Below are 14,318 nucleotides of genomic sequence, written 5' to 3'. Positions count from 1 at the left end.
GGGGAGGAGGTGCCCTCGCAAAGCACTTTCCAGGTTAAGGGGTGGAGAGAGAACTGCTTCTCCCCAGTTTCGCTCCCTCTGGAATGGGGGCAAGTGGAGGGTCAGCTCAACAGAGAGGGGGAGAAGTCTTGCAAGATCCCCAGGGGATGGGAGGATTGGGGAGGGGGGTTCCAGGAACCCCCCCCCCCCAGGGGAAGGCATATAAAAGAAGGGCTGAGGCGGACCCATGGAGCGCCCTTGATCTTAAGGGGAAGAGTTCTAGGTGGTGTGAGGGGAAGTTAGGGACTCCTGTCACTCAGCATCAGGGCGTGTCTGTCTCCGCGAGGGGTTCGGCCGCCCCCTCCCTTTTAGTCACCGTCTTGGGTACACAGAAGAGTCCGGCCTAGGGGTGTTGGGGGTGTGGAAGGACCAATGAGAGGCTGATCCGCTTGGAAGGGTGCAGGGAGAGAGCCGGCTGGGGCTACCCCCCCCCGCTCCCCCCCAGAACTTGGGCTTGTCCTGTTTGACGTGCCCGCCGAAGGGGGCGGAGGGGGTACTGACCGGAGCAGCGGTCCGGCGACTCTGTACTCCCAGCTGCCCAGGCGGGGCCGGGAAGCTGCTGGGCTCAGCGGGGGCGCCCCTGGAGACCAACATGGAGGTAGGAGCTGTCGAAGGCCCCAGAGAAGCCAAGGGTCTCAAAGGAATCCTACGGCGGGTGCAGGGGGTGGAGACAGAGTGCAGCCTGGAGTCCCATCCTGGGGGTCCGACCAGTGGGACCGCAGTTCTTGGAAAAGAGAAGGAGAGGGGTTCGGCCTTGGCTTCGGTGGGGGTCTGGCTGCGAGCAGCGCCCCCTCCGCTCCGGCCAGGGCAGCGCCTCCTGCTGGCAGGCCTGGCCCCCAGCCGGCCGACACACTGGACCCCCGGACGGGTGCCGCCACCTGGAGGGCGTGTGCGGCCACCGAGCGAGTGAGCCTAGGGGGCGCTGCAGCCGGTCGGGGAGGAGCCGCCCCGCCTCGCCTCGCCTCGCCCCGCGCCTTCGCGGGCTGAGTCCGCGGCGCCGGGACCCGGGAGAGAGGGGAGATCGAGAGACTCCCCGACGCGCTGGAGACGCAGGGTCTGGGTCGGGGACGGGTGGCCGCACGTGGCTTCCCCGGACCCCGGAGGGGGCGCCTTGCCGCGGGGGCCAGCGAGCCGCACACGGGCATTCCTCCCTTCGATCCTTTCCCCTGCTGAGGTCGGGGTGGAGCGCGGGCGCACGGAGCGGGGGTCGGGAGGGACCAGAACCTTCCGCCTAGAGCTCCGGGGTCCGGGCGGCCCCGGAGCTACTGCCGCCCTTCTGCCCGCGGCGGTGGGAGCTCCAGAGCTCCTACCTTTTCTGGGGGCCGTCTGGAGGAGGAGGGGGGAGGCGGAGAAGGGAGGCGAGATGTGGGGGTAGAAGGACAGTGGGAGGCTCGCAGATAAACAGAGAGCACGCGCCGTAGAGAGGAGGAAGAAGAGACGGAAATGGAGAGAGCAGGACTGAAAGGTCGGAGAGAGAGAGTGACAGAGGCGGCGAGAAAGGGAGGGAGAGGAAGGGAGAGGGAGGGAAGGAGGAGGAAAGGGGGAGGGAACCCGGAGAGAGGGACGCGAGCCCGCGGCGAGCCGGGCGGGCGTGGGGCGAGGCCAGGCGTGCAGGCGGGAGCCAGTGTGCAGAGCGGCGGCCGGGTCCTGCTCCCGCCTCGGAGCCCCTGGCCCGGGGGAGGGGGAAAGGCCGCTAGCCCGGTCTATGTCTTTTTCTGACTCCAGTGCAACCTTCCTGCTGAATGAGGTAAACGCGGGGGCCCCCTCCCCAGTGGGTGGGAGGAGACCCCCACTCCAAGCTAGGAAGAGGGCCCGCACTTGGGGGAGACTGCAGTGATGGGGAGGGAGGAAGATCGAGGAGGTGAGGCTAAGGGTGGAAGAGGCGGGCAAGAAAGGAAGGAGCAACCAGAGCGGGCGGCTTCTAAGCACTGGGATTGGGATGGGAGGGGAAGACTGCCTGGGGAGCCAGAAAAGGGGCCAGATGAAAGAAGGAGATAAGAGGGATCCACCAAGCTCCCCTGGTGCCCCTCTCCAGGCTCCCCGAGGGCAGCCTATCAGTTAGAATGTGGGGGGTTTGGCGTGGTCCAGATCTTAAAGACTGCTGGGGAGAAGGACTTCCCAGAGGTACTAGCTCAGTTTCCCCACTCAATGCAGAGGGATTAGGATCTGTCCAGCCTCCTGGTGCACTTATAGGAGAAGCTAGAATGTCTTCTGGAGACTCCCAAGAACTCCAACTCCCAAACCTGGTTGGTTATCCAGGTTCCCCCCCCCCCGCCCCCACCCCCCCGTCGCCCCTACGTCCTGCGTCCATGCCTTGGCTACCAGCCAGCTGCCAGTCTAACAGCTCTCTCCTAGAACAAGGAGAGCAGGAATCCTCGAATCCTTTTTGTGCCCTCGCTCTCTCCCCTTATGCTCAGCCACGGAAAAGAAAAGGGGTCGGGGCCACACGGATACTGACAGGCGCATGTCTTGTTTCAAGACAGGAAGTTGGCATGAGAACTGGAGCAGGCAGGTGTGGGTGAGGTGAGAAATGGAAGGGGGCATTGAGTAGCAACTCAGATAAGGAAAGGAGAGCAGCTCTGAAGCTCCTGTGAGACCCAAGGGATGGGCCCAGGTGTGAAAAACTGAACCCATCTCCCAGGGGTGGTTGGCATGGCAACTCCTGCCTCAGAAGGAGACTTGGACACCACTGTCCCAGATGGGGATGAAGACAACAAGATGTGTGAGGAAGGAGTGAAGCTGATGGCAGATCCGCTGGGCCGCAGGACCCCCTGGTGGTGGAAAGAGTCCCAAAAGGAGAGACCAGGAGAGTAGATTCAGGGATGGGAAGAGAAGCAGGTGCCTCAGCAGCTGTCTTCACTGGAATCATCTTCCAGGAGAGAGAGCATCTTGAAGGTCCTATTCTTTCACACCTCGTGCCTTTCTGCCCTTCTGGAAAAACAGAAGGAACTGAAGAGGCAGAGAACAAAAGAGGAGGATCCGAGGAATTCTGAGAAACTGGAAGAGGGCACGAAAGTGAAAAGAACAGTGTCTGGGAGCCGGCACTACCAAAGAATCCAATGTATAACCAACCCCCAAATGGTGCTGGACTCAGGAGAAGGAACTGTGAAAGCCGGCTCCCCCCACCGCCCCCCGCAACAGTGCTTGCCAGGCCGTCGGGCTCCAACAAAGTTGTCTGCCAAATCCAGCGGGAGGAAGATGCTAAGCAGAGCTGGGCTGCACCACTCACAGGGGTAGACAGATTAAAGGCAGACTAAAGATAGTCTTAAGATGAGGCCCCTTCTCTCCTTCTTTCTTGGCAATGGAACATGAACAAGGTTACATAAATGGGGAAGCCAGTTGGGTTGGGTGGTCTTCTCTCCCGTGGGCAGTGCTTCCCCCCTAGACCTCATCACACCGTGTCGGTTTCCGTCTTCTGACTCCCCTGTAGCTCAGGAAGGTAAAGCGATGAGCAGATTCCTGATTCACCCTCCTGGGTGTGAGAAACTGGGACTGGAGAAGGACTGAGCTCAGGGGCCTCCAAGTGTAACCCTCTTTCTATCTCACACCCCCCGAGTGGTGGGGGAGGGCGGCAGGTAAGTAATCAAAATTCCAAGGAACAGTGTTGCTCAGGAGATGGAAGAAAGGAGGGAGCTCAAATGGGTGGATCTTTGGGGAAGTTTATTCAGGAGGAGGGCTGCTTCTCGGTCTCTAACCTCACATCTCAGTGCCCCTGGGAAGGAGACTGACTGGTGCAGAGCGGCCCCGTGGCTCCAACCCGGATACCGGCCACCCCACCCCCATCCTTTTTCTCAGGAGGGAATCTGGCCTCACACTAGTGATTCGCTCGTCTTGCCCTCTCCCCCACCCTGCTCCAACCCCAGGGTGGCCAGGATCCCACCTTCTGTCCCAGCCCCGACAGTCCCGCTACCTCCACCCTCCGGTTTCTTTCCTCCTCCCTTTAGGCTCACCTAAAACAGCCCCTCCCTCCCCCAGTTCCCACGGATGCCTTGGCACTGCCGAGCTCAGTCCTTGGCAAGGAAGTGAGGAAGGGAACCCCCATCCTGGCCAGCCTAGGATGGAATCCGCTGGCGCAACAGGTGTGGGGCGGCCGGACCCAAAACCTCCCCCTTTGCACGGGTTGAGCGACAAGGCTCTTTGCAGGGTCCCAGCCCTAAGGGGGCCGAGCACCTGTTGGGGTAGGGGCTACTTTCACGACATTGGCCTGGGGTCGCCAAACCCATTCCCCCCCCTCCATTGCGGGTTTGTTTTCCGAGTCTCTGGGCCGCTAGGGCCCAGACACGCCGCCCTCTCACCTGGGGCCCCTCCCCCATCGGCCGCCCGTCCCCCGCCCCCGCCCCGCCTCTCCGAGCTCCCCCAGTCTCCCTAATTTCCTGTCTCCCCCCCTTTCTCCCTCTGCCTCAACGCCTCCTTTCTCTGTCTCCTGCCTCCCCGCAACCTGCACCCTCCGCTTTCTCGGCTTGGGTACCATCTCCGCGCCCCCTCCCCTCCCCCGCTCCAGCCCTTTGTTTCCCGGCGGAGTATTTCCTGGGTTGCTGAGCGTCTCTGTCTCCGCATCCCTCCTCGCCCCGCCTCCTCCGAGCCTGGATCCGCCCCGCCCGCAGTCTCTCCTCCCCTTCCTCCCCGCCGCCCCTGTGCCCCATAGGTGCTTGGGGACCCACCTTCCCCCCGGCTGCGGCCGGCCACCCTCTCCCTGGCCGGTCGCGGGCCCCCGGGTGGCCGGCGCCCCCCGCCGCCGCCCTCGCCTGCTCCCGGGGAGGGGGTCAGGTGGGCGGGCACTATTGTTGTAGGAGCCGGCGCCAGATTCCTCAGCCGCGCTCGGGGTGGGACCGGCAGGGTTTGGGGGGCGGGGGTGGGGTGGGGGGAGCGGTGATTTGAGCTCCGAGCAGCTGGTCTTCGCGGCTCGCTCTCTCCTTCGCGCTCTCTCGCTCTCCGCCGCCGCCCGCAGGGCTGCGGGGCTCGGTGGCATCTCTCGGGCGCGGCCCGCTGTCCTCGCCCCTGCCTCCGGCTGCTCCCGCCCCCGGCGCCGCTTGCTCCCCCCCACCCGGACTCCCCCATGTATGACGACTCCTACGTGCCCGGGTTTGAGGACTCGGAGGCGGTGAGTGCCCACGGTGAGGGTGGGGGTGGGGAAGTTGGGGTGACTTCTCTTCTCCCTTGGACCCTTCCCCTGTGCAGGACTTCGAAAAACGCCTCAGTGGAGCGGCAGGGCGTGCAGGGGGGCGCTCCTGGAAAGTGGGGAGATGGATTTTCATGCCCAGGGCTTCCCAGGACCCCAGTCCTAGACCAAGGGGTATAGGGTGTGTGCAAGGTGGGGGTAGTGTGGGGGAAAGGCTCAAGCAGGTGGCTCCAGAGCCCGGGACTGAAGGATAGAGGGAGGAAGGGCTGGAGGCTGAGGGCACGGAGGCTGTAAAGAGGGCACACGCAGCATCTGGAGCTCCCAAAGGAGGACTGACGGGGTCTGAACACAGCAGCTACAGGAGAAGCTGGAGCTTTCTGGGAGGAGGAGCATTCAGACCTCCTGTGCTTCGAGTAAAGGACAAATTTAGAGCCTAGGAGAACATCAGAGAGTCAGGTACCAGCCTCAGAAGGATCATAAACTCGAGGACCTCCATTATTCCCTTCTGCTGCCATCCCTGAGCATTGCCTTGTTTCCTCACCCTGCCTGTAGCCCAGCTTCTCTCCCGGGCTGGAAACTAGGCACCCAGCACATGGGTGGGCCAGCTGACTGAGCCCCATCCGTTCCACGCCTCCTGCTGAGGCATCCTCAGAGCAGTGGGCTTCCTGAGCTCCTGCTCAGCATGGAGGGCCTGGAGGTGAGGCCAGAGGGGCTGAGGGCCTGGGGATGGAGAGGAAGCTCTTTGCTCAGAGAACTAGGCAACTGATAAATATTTAATTCTTCTCTTTGCTTTTATCTCCTGACCCACTGAGACAAATCAGCTCATTAGGCAGTGATTCCCGGAGCTCAGGGAACAGGGAGAGTGCCTGGAAAGATGGGGCAAGGATGGGGAGCAGCTTCTCCGTTCCTTCCCTCAAACCTCCTGCATGAAGGCCTCCTTCAGAGAGGACCACTAGATGGCTTGGGAGGGGTCCCTGATAGGTGTGGAGGGTAGAGCCCTCTAGTCAAAAGGGGAGTATTTGCGTTTTCTTCCATCTTTTGGTGCCAAGCCCAGGATACAGGAGTCCTCGGGTTCAGAGTAGACAGCTCTCAGTCCTTTTCTGGGACTGGGCTCCTGCTGGGCCCAATTCCCCATTGGGCCTCTGGGGCTAATTACACTGCAGCTAGAGCAGATGATTTTCAAGGCTCTGGTGGACACCTCTTTCTGACCGTTGAAGGGACAGCTGACATGGCCCAGGGTGCCAAGGTGAGCTTGAGAAGGAACCTCTCTGAGGGGCTGGAGGGCCCTAGGAGGTTCTTTCCCAGCCCTGGTGAGACGGCAAAGGCTGTTGCAAGGTAAAGACTGACATGTGGCTGGTGTTGGGGCAGTCTCTTGCCCCCTCGCTGGCTCCGCACCCCTTGCTGGTTCCTGGATCACCCTCCCCCACTTCCCTTTCTCTTGCCTGGCTCCTTGCTCTCCCTGAGGCCCCCTCTGAAGCAGTAGGAGGGAGATCAGGCTCTAAATAAATCCACAGGCTCATCTCCCTCCTCTCCTTCCCCTGTGCCAGGCAAGAGTGGAGCTGCAGCCTGCCCACACACTCACCAGGCAAGGGGGGCACCACCAGGGCACTGTGCCAACTCCTGGCAGTTCCAAAAGTACTGAGCCTCTGGCTGTTTCGGCACAACGGGGGGTGAGGGAGGCAACAGCCCGGAGCACGCTTGGCAGGGTGGCCCCGGCCTCCCAGGTGGTACCCGCGCACGAGAGATGGGTGAGCTCCGAGGACTTGGGAATAATGGAGAGGGGGTTCCATCCAGAGCACAACTCATTAAACATTTACGGGCAGATCCTGTCATTCCCATCCTGAGGCGAGAGGCCAGGTGACCCAGATGCCCCAGGCAGGGACATTAAGGTGACGAAATGAGGCCGAGAGCCTGTGGAGCAGAGGGTGAAGGTCAGACTCCTCTGCCAGCACAGGCCTGGACATCTAGGAGGCATGTGATGTATACTCATCAAAGTGAGTGGTCATCCCGCCTCGTCTCTTGCCTCTCTTCCCGCTGGCCCCTGTTCACTTTAGACAGCCATCTCCTATGTGTAAGACCCCTACGAGGAGGTCCCCCCACTCCACTGACAGTGCGAAGCTTCTTCCCGGCCTCAGCTGCTCTTTATCCTGCTGACAAGCCAGCCTTATTTTGTTCTCAAGAGAGATGGGGAATAGCAGGCAGACTCTACTCCTGTAAAATGAAAGGCTTTTTCCCCTTTGTGCTATCTTCATGCCTTCCGTCTACCACAGACGTTGTCTTTAGCTGTGGCTCAAGGCCCCGGACCGATAGCCAGCGGACCAGCCCTCTTGCCGATGGTGGGGCTGGGGCAGAGGGCATGGCGGTATGTGAGTTTGTCTTCCCCACTGAGAGTCTGGCTTCCGCTGCCTTCTCTAAGTGGTCACGCACAGTGAGCTTGAAGGAGTGTTTCTCAGTCTGAGTACATTCTAAAAACCCCTTCCCTACACACACACACACACACACACACACACACACTCCCACATGGACTCCTTATCGAGGCCCCTATCTTATCTCTGCCACCTGCACCTCAGAACTGATGGAAGTAGCACGTCAGGCTTCTGATCATAAAGAGGGGAAACTGAGGCAGAAAACAAAAGATTCCCTTTCCCCTAGACTCAGGGGGAAACCCAGACATCCTGACTTCTATCTTCCTGTCCTGAGGTCCAGCTTCCCTTGCTCATTTGTGCGTCTCCTTCAGGGCCTCCCTCATGGTGAGCTCTGCAACCCTCCAAATGTAGCCCCTGCCCAAAGACCCTTCCTGTGGGCAGGACTCGAAGACTCTCCTGGCTCAGGTTACCAAAGACCCCGTCCCTACCACCCCAGGGTCCTCGGCTGGGTTGCCTGGCACTGACAGGTCCTTCCTCTAGGGCTGATATCCCCTTGGGGAAGGGCTGGGGAGATGTGGGCCAGATGGTAGGTGTGGCAGAGCCTCACTGGGGCCCAGGGAGACAGCTTTGTGTTGCCTTCTCAGTCCGTGTCTTGTTTGCTGCCCACACCTGGCCAGTTGCCCCAGCAGGTGTGAGAGGAAAGAAAGTGGGGGCGGCGAGGGTAGAGAGGAAGTGACTTCCAGGAGTTGGCAGCTCTGTGTCCTCCTCCCTGGAAGGCTAGGCACTGGGGGAGATGAGATCTAAGGGGGTGGATGGCCCTGTCCTGACACTCAGGACCAGTGCCATGCCAACCAGAGTCTCTTGACTGTTCCCGGCTGACTGTACCCCTGCCACGCATTTTAAAGGGATAAGGTCCAGGCTGCTTTGCAGGCTGATGTGAGCAAGAAGGCTGGGTCTTTTGGACTCAGGATCATCTCCAATATATCATCTTCAGCACATCTCCCTTCACTCTGCCTCAGAGGCCAGGGTAGAGGGGAGGAAAGGGAGGAAGGAGGAAAGGGAAAGCTCTATTCAAGGCTGCAGTATTAATAGGCTTGGGGGGAGGGGCCCAGATCTTAGCACATATGGATTGGGCTGGCTTTCCTGCAGCCCCAGAGGCACTGGGCCCTTCTCAGGGAGACGGGGGGACCGCTAGGGCCCAGCTACCCGAGTGGACATGGGCGGGCTAGGGTTAGTGGAGGCCCTGCTGTAGGGGGGCTTAGAGGATGCCTATGGTGCCCCTCACACCTGAGCCCAGGGGTAACAGCCTCTCCCCCATGCCAGGGTTCAGCCGACTCCTATACCAGCCGCCCATCTCTGGACTCAGACGTCTCCCTGGAGGAGGACCGGGAGAGTGCCCGGCGGGAAGTGGAGAGCCAGGCTCAGCAGCAGCTTGAAAGGGCCAAGGTATCAACTTGGGTGGGCAGGCCAGGCCAGGCTGTGTGGAAACTTGTGCTCAGTCCTAAGTCCCCCGGGCTCAGTGGGCGGGATGCTCATGAGTGTGAGTGTGTGTGTGTCATGGGCGTTCTCTTGGGGTCTCTGCCCTCTACTAATGGGGCACTGAAGTTAGAAGGGGTGCTGCGAAGCTCCCCTCACTTGCCCTGATGGCCAAATTCCCTAGCACAAACCTGTGGCATTTGCTGTGAGGACCAATGTCAGCTACTGTGGCGTCCTGGATGAGGAGTGCCCAGTCCAGGGCTCTGGAGTCAACTTTGAGGCCAAAGATTTTCTGCACATTAAAGAGGTGACCAACCCCAACCCCAAAGAGAAGCCACCTCATTCCCCTGCTCTTGCCCCAGCTCCCATGCCTCTTACTTCAGTCTTAGTCTATAAACAAGTCCCCAGACTCCTCAGCTCTTACCCAGAACACACACCCATATGCCCCTCATATCTAAACCCCAATGCCCAGGGCCTCCATCCTTCTGAGACCTAGCTTGGGCCTCAGTCTCCATATGTGTAAAGCGAGCAGTTAGATGAGCTGCCTTCTGGGTCCCCTGTGACATCAGTGATGCCACACTGAAATCTTGGGTGGCTCAAACCTGGTTGCCCTTCCCTCTGGCACCTTCTCCCGCCCCCCTCCTTTCGTGCTGCCTTCCTCAGACCAACTCTGAATGCCTCCCTGGCTCCTTCATGTTGAAGAGCCAGGACTGAGGCCTGGGTGCCTCCTCTCACCACCCCTTCCCCCAGAAGTACAGCAATGACTGGTGGATCGGGAGGCTAGTGAAAGAGGGTGGGGACATCGCCTTCATCCCCAGCCCCCAGCGCCTGGAGAGCATCCGGCTCAAGCAGGAGCAGAAGGCCAGGTGAGAGCAGGGTTTGTGACTCCATAAACATACCCCCCCTCGTACCCGGAAGCTGACACACGTGCAGATACACAGATGTCACACGCACCCCTCCCTCACTAGCCAAGATGTAAGGACATGTATGCGACTATTAAATAATGTGTAGAACCTGTGTGCACACAGAAGCTTACTGACCTCCCTTTCTGCTCTCAGGAGATCTGGGAACCCCTCCAGCCTGAGTGACATTGGCAACCGACGCTCCCCTCCTCCATCTCTAGGTAGCCTCCCCCCAACCCGCCCGTCTTGGGTAGGTGGGTGACTAAGACACAGGGGGAAAAGGGAGCTGGTTCCCAGGTGAGCTGTGTGGGAAGGGGTTGGTGGAGGGACCAAAAGAGCTCAGAGAAACCCAGTGTCTCCCCTGGGGAAGGGAATACCATGCCCCCGGGGCCTTTCCCCCTTCACCAACTTTAATCTTTTATTTCCTTTTCCAAAAAGCCAAGCAGAAGCAAAAGCAGGTGAGTCAAGAAAGGGATCTGGGCTGGGGGGGGCTCATGGCTTACAGCTGTGGGGACAGCTTTCTGGGCAGTCGTTGCTGGAAGGGCAAGAGAACAGAGAAGGGAGGGAGCCCAGAACTTCTGAATCTGCCCTGCAGCAGTCAGGCATAGGACAGGCGACAGGGCCACGGTCCTGCTTGACCTCAGGTCAATCCTGCAGGCAGAACACGTTCCCCCGTATGATGTGGTGCCCTCCATGCGGCCTGTGGTGTTGGTGGGACCCTCTCTGAAAGGTTATGAGGTGAGAGAAGGTCCCTGACCCCAAAGAGTTGCCCCTACCCAGCCTGCCATGGGAAGGCCGCAGGGACGGTGGGAGGGGGTGTTCTCCCCTCATCAGCTCTGTATGTGGAGGGGGCGGGCTCCAGGGCCAGGCCTAGGGATGCTGCCTCTCCCCGAGAGGCCCCCCAGTCAGTCGCATGCCTCTCCCCTCACCCCTCCCACCCAGGTCACAGACATGATGCAGAAGGCTCTCTTCGACTTCCTCAAACATAGGTTTGATGGCAGGTAAGCTGCTCTGGCCTCAGGTGGCATGAGAACCTGGGAGAAGATCATTATCTCCTTCCAGGTGCCTGTAGCCAGGTCTTCTCTAAAGAGACAATTAGTGGGACCTGGGTAAGGAGAGGCCTAAGGCTTGAAATTTAGAGCTGGGCTGTGATTCTCCACCCCGACCCCAGGATCTCCATCACCCGAGTCACAGCGGACCTCTCGCTGGCAAAGCGATCTGTGCTCAACAACCCGGGCAAGAGGACCATCATTGAGCGCTCCTCCGCCCGCTCCAGCATTGGTGAGAAGTCCCGGTCTCCTGCTTGTCGGCCTGCTCGAGCGTTAGTGAGACCCTTCCTCCTACCTTCCTCTTCCCTGGCACCTTGCAGTCCTGCCCAGCTCCTCTACCTGCCCCAGGACTGGCGAGAACCATCCCAGTCACCCCGGTTCCCTGTTTCTCTGCTTGCCCCGGGGGCCTTGATGAGTACCCTCTCCCTCTGGTGCCTTCCCATCTACCATCCGGGAGAGCCTGCAGCCCCGCTGGAGGAAGAAGCAGGTGGAGCCCCACGGTGAGCATCACGGCTCGCTTGCCCCCTCCACAGCGGAAGTACAGAGTGAGATCGAGCGCATATTCGAGCTGGCCAAATCCCTGCAGCTGGTAGTGCTGGATGCTGACACCATCAACCACCCGGCACAGCTGGCCAAGACCTCACTGGCGCCCATCATCGTCTTTGTCAAAGTGTCCTCACCAAAGGTACATCGACAGTGGCGATGGAGGCGGTCCATGGGGCTGCCCTCCCACCATGCGGCACAACGCTACTCGGTCCCTGCCTGGGGACTCCTGGGTTCCCTTTCCCTGCTGCCCCCTCCTGATCGTCCGTACCTGCTCCTGGTGCTGTATCACAAGTGGGGGACAGGCCCAGTTCTTTCTAGGCCCAGCCCTGCCCTTCCCCCTCAGGTCCTCCAGCGCCTCATCCGCTCCCGGGGCAAGTCACAGATGAAGCACCTGACAGTACAGATGATGGCTTATGATAAGCTGGTTCAGTGCCCACCGGTGAGTGCCTGGGTCAGCGACACAGGTAGACTGCTGTGCCCACTCTTGCTTTTCCAGGGCTGGGGGAGTGTTGGAGATGGGTGGGGGGCCGCTACTGAGAGGAAGCCCATCTCCCTGCTTTCCCTCTCCCCACCAGGAGTCATTTGATGTGATTCTGGATGAGAACCAGCTGGAGGATGCCTGTGAGCACCTGGCTGAGTACCTAGAGGTTTACTGGAGGGCCACCCACCACCCAGCCCCTGGCCCTGGACTTCTGGGTCCTCCCAGTGCCATCCCCGGACTTCAGGTACCCATTTCCAATTGGGCACAGATGCTCAGGCTAAGCCAGCCAAAGCACTGTCCCCTCCTGGCCCAGAGGATTGTCCTTGGCCTCCAGCTCGAAGGCCAAAGGATTGGAGAACTCAGCTCTGCTGTACAGAGCTAGGGCAGATGGGCAAAGGAACTCCCTGATGCGAAAGGGAAGAAAGCAATGAGATGGGTAATCTGAGGTTACTTTTCTGAGCTCAGAAGAAACACACTCTTTCACTTAGTCTGTCTTGAAGGCAGAGCCTGAATTCTGCAGGAGTCCAAAGCTCCCGTTTTCCATGTCTCAAGTGGAAGATGCTTCTCCCTCCTCGCACCATTTCCTGTATCCAGGAACTGAGAGTTGAGGGGGAAGAATCCCCCACCCCCACCCCACTAGAGGTGGGAGGGAGGCCCTGCGAGGTCTGCCCCACCTACTTAGAGCTGTTGTGTTGCCCCCAGAACCAGCAGCTGCTGGGGGAGCGCGGCGAGGAGCACTCACCCCTGGAGCGGGACAGCTTGATGCCCTCAGACGAGGCCAGCGAGAGCTCCCGCCAAGCCTGGACGGGGTCCTCGCAGCGTAGCTCCCGCCACCTGGAGGAGGACTATGCGGACGCCTACCAGGACCTGTACCAGCCCCACCGCCAACACACCTCGGGGCTCCCTAGTGCTAACGGGCACGACCCCCAGGACCGGCTCCTAGCCCAGGACTCGGAGCATAACCACAACGACCGGAACTGGCAGCGCAACCGGCCCTGGCCCAAGGATAGCTACTGAGCGCCTCCTGCTGCCCTCCCCTGGCAGGCGCAGGTGCAGCCGGCTGGGGTGCCCACTCCAGGCAGGATGGAGGTAGACTGGCATTAGGCTGGCACTAGGCTCAGCCCCCACAACCCCCTGCCCAGCCCCAGCTCCAGGGCTGCCTGTGGTCCCAAGGTTCTGGAGAAGCAGGGAGCCCCCTTACCTCCTGGGCACCGTGACCCCCCTAGGCTCCCATCCCAGGTACTAGCTGCGTTGTGCTGCACCCTGGCACCTTCCTCTCCTGCACAAGAAGCTGCCACCCCCCCTCCCCCGGGCAGTGCCCTCAGGCCAGGATCCCCTTCGCCAGGGCCTTCCCACCAGACTCAGGGAAGGGATGCCCCCTCAAAGTGACAAGAGGGTGGGGGTGTGTGGGCAGCATGGCATGAGGAAGAAACAAGGTCCCTGAGCAGGCACGAGTCCTAACAGTCAAGGGACTCAGGGGTTGTGCTTTGGGGTCCGAGGCCCTCCACTCACCTCACTGCCACACGTTAGAAATGAGACAATCAGAGCCCAACAGGGTGACGCTCCCGTCCATCAGCTGGGGCGAGGCACCCACACACAAGGCTGGAGCAGTCGGCCAGCGAGGCTGGGCCCAGAGGCTCCCCAGCGGCTCTCTTCACCTGCTGGGAAGGCTAACGTCTGACAGCACCAGAGACCGGAGCATGGTCAAGCCAGACGGGTAGCAGACAGGAGCCAAGCCAGATTGGGGCTTTGGGAAGGGAGGGCGTGAACAGCGGAGACTGTATGGAACAGCTTCGGGGGCCTCCTTGCCTCCCTCATTCTTTTGCTCTTGCATCCTGTCATTTCTGTTCTTGGCCCTCATGCCTCCTGGGGAATATGGGCCCAACTTTATTTGCTGATTCATAGCTGCTGCTTGTTAAGTTAGGGTTAGATGGGGAGAGAGAGGACACAGTGGACAGCCCCCAGAGGCCCTGTCTACCCAACTACCCTTGCCTTATGGCTCTAGCGTGTGACCTACAGAGCATGTTCCACAAGACCCCCACCTCACAGTCATCACTAATAAACACCATGCACAGTCTTGCGGGCTCCTGTTGTGTGTCTGCCGACTCAGGTGGCCAAGTTCATCGCTGCGCAGTCCGAGTCCGGAGAGAGTGGCTCTCGCAAAGGAGCCACTGAGTGGGAAGGGAACAAGGACAGAGCTGCAGGAGGCACGGTGCTCCCAGGCCCCCCTCACACCCAGGGGCCGGGAGGAAAACACTCGGCAGCACAGAAGGGACCTGTTCTGGGAGGTGGGGAAGAGGCTTCGTCACAGCCTTACACTGTCCCTACCTCAGGTCCGAA

General features: G+C 60.4%; 1 protein-coding gene across 3 annotated transcripts; it reads left to right on the top strand.

The window, feature by feature from the left end:
• The first annotated feature begins 552 nt into the window (after positions 1-552).
• On the top strand, positions 553-14,055 carry CACNB3 (calcium voltage-gated channel auxiliary subunit beta 3). Of its 3 annotated transcripts, none has more exons than XM_035002762.1 (13): positions 553-637; positions 8,848-8,970; positions 9,185-9,307; positions 9,751-9,866; positions 10,059-10,123; positions 10,341-10,360; positions 10,560-10,640; positions 10,845-10,903; positions 11,074-11,183; positions 11,485-11,636; positions 11,841-11,936; positions 12,073-12,222; positions 12,681-14,055. In XM_035002762.1, exons 1-13 carry the CDS (start codon positions 632-634, stop codon positions 12,993-12,995), a joined length of 1,416 nt encoding a protein of 471 aa, XP_034858653.1. In that variant the 5' UTR covers positions 553-631; the 3' UTR covers positions 12,996-14,055. The 3 variants fall into 3 exon arrangements, with proteins under 3 accessions (XP_034858653.1, XP_034858652.1, XP_034858651.1); XM_035002761.1 differs by lacking the exon at positions 553-637 and adding an exon at positions 1,667-1,786; XM_035002760.1 differs by lacking the exon at positions 553-637 and adding an exon at positions 4,650-5,140.
• The last annotated feature ends 263 nt before the right edge of the window (positions 14,056-14,318 follow it).

The sequence above is a fragment of the Mirounga leonina genome, unplaced genomic scaffold, assembly GCF_011800145.1.
Source record: "Mirounga leonina isolate KUSES-001 unplaced genomic scaffold, KU_Mleo_1.0 Mir_126, whole genome shotgun sequence".
Taxonomy (NCBI): domain Eukaryota; kingdom Metazoa; phylum Chordata; class Mammalia; order Carnivora; family Phocidae; genus Mirounga; species Mirounga leonina.
This window is presented reverse-complemented; position numbering and strand designations above follow the sequence as displayed.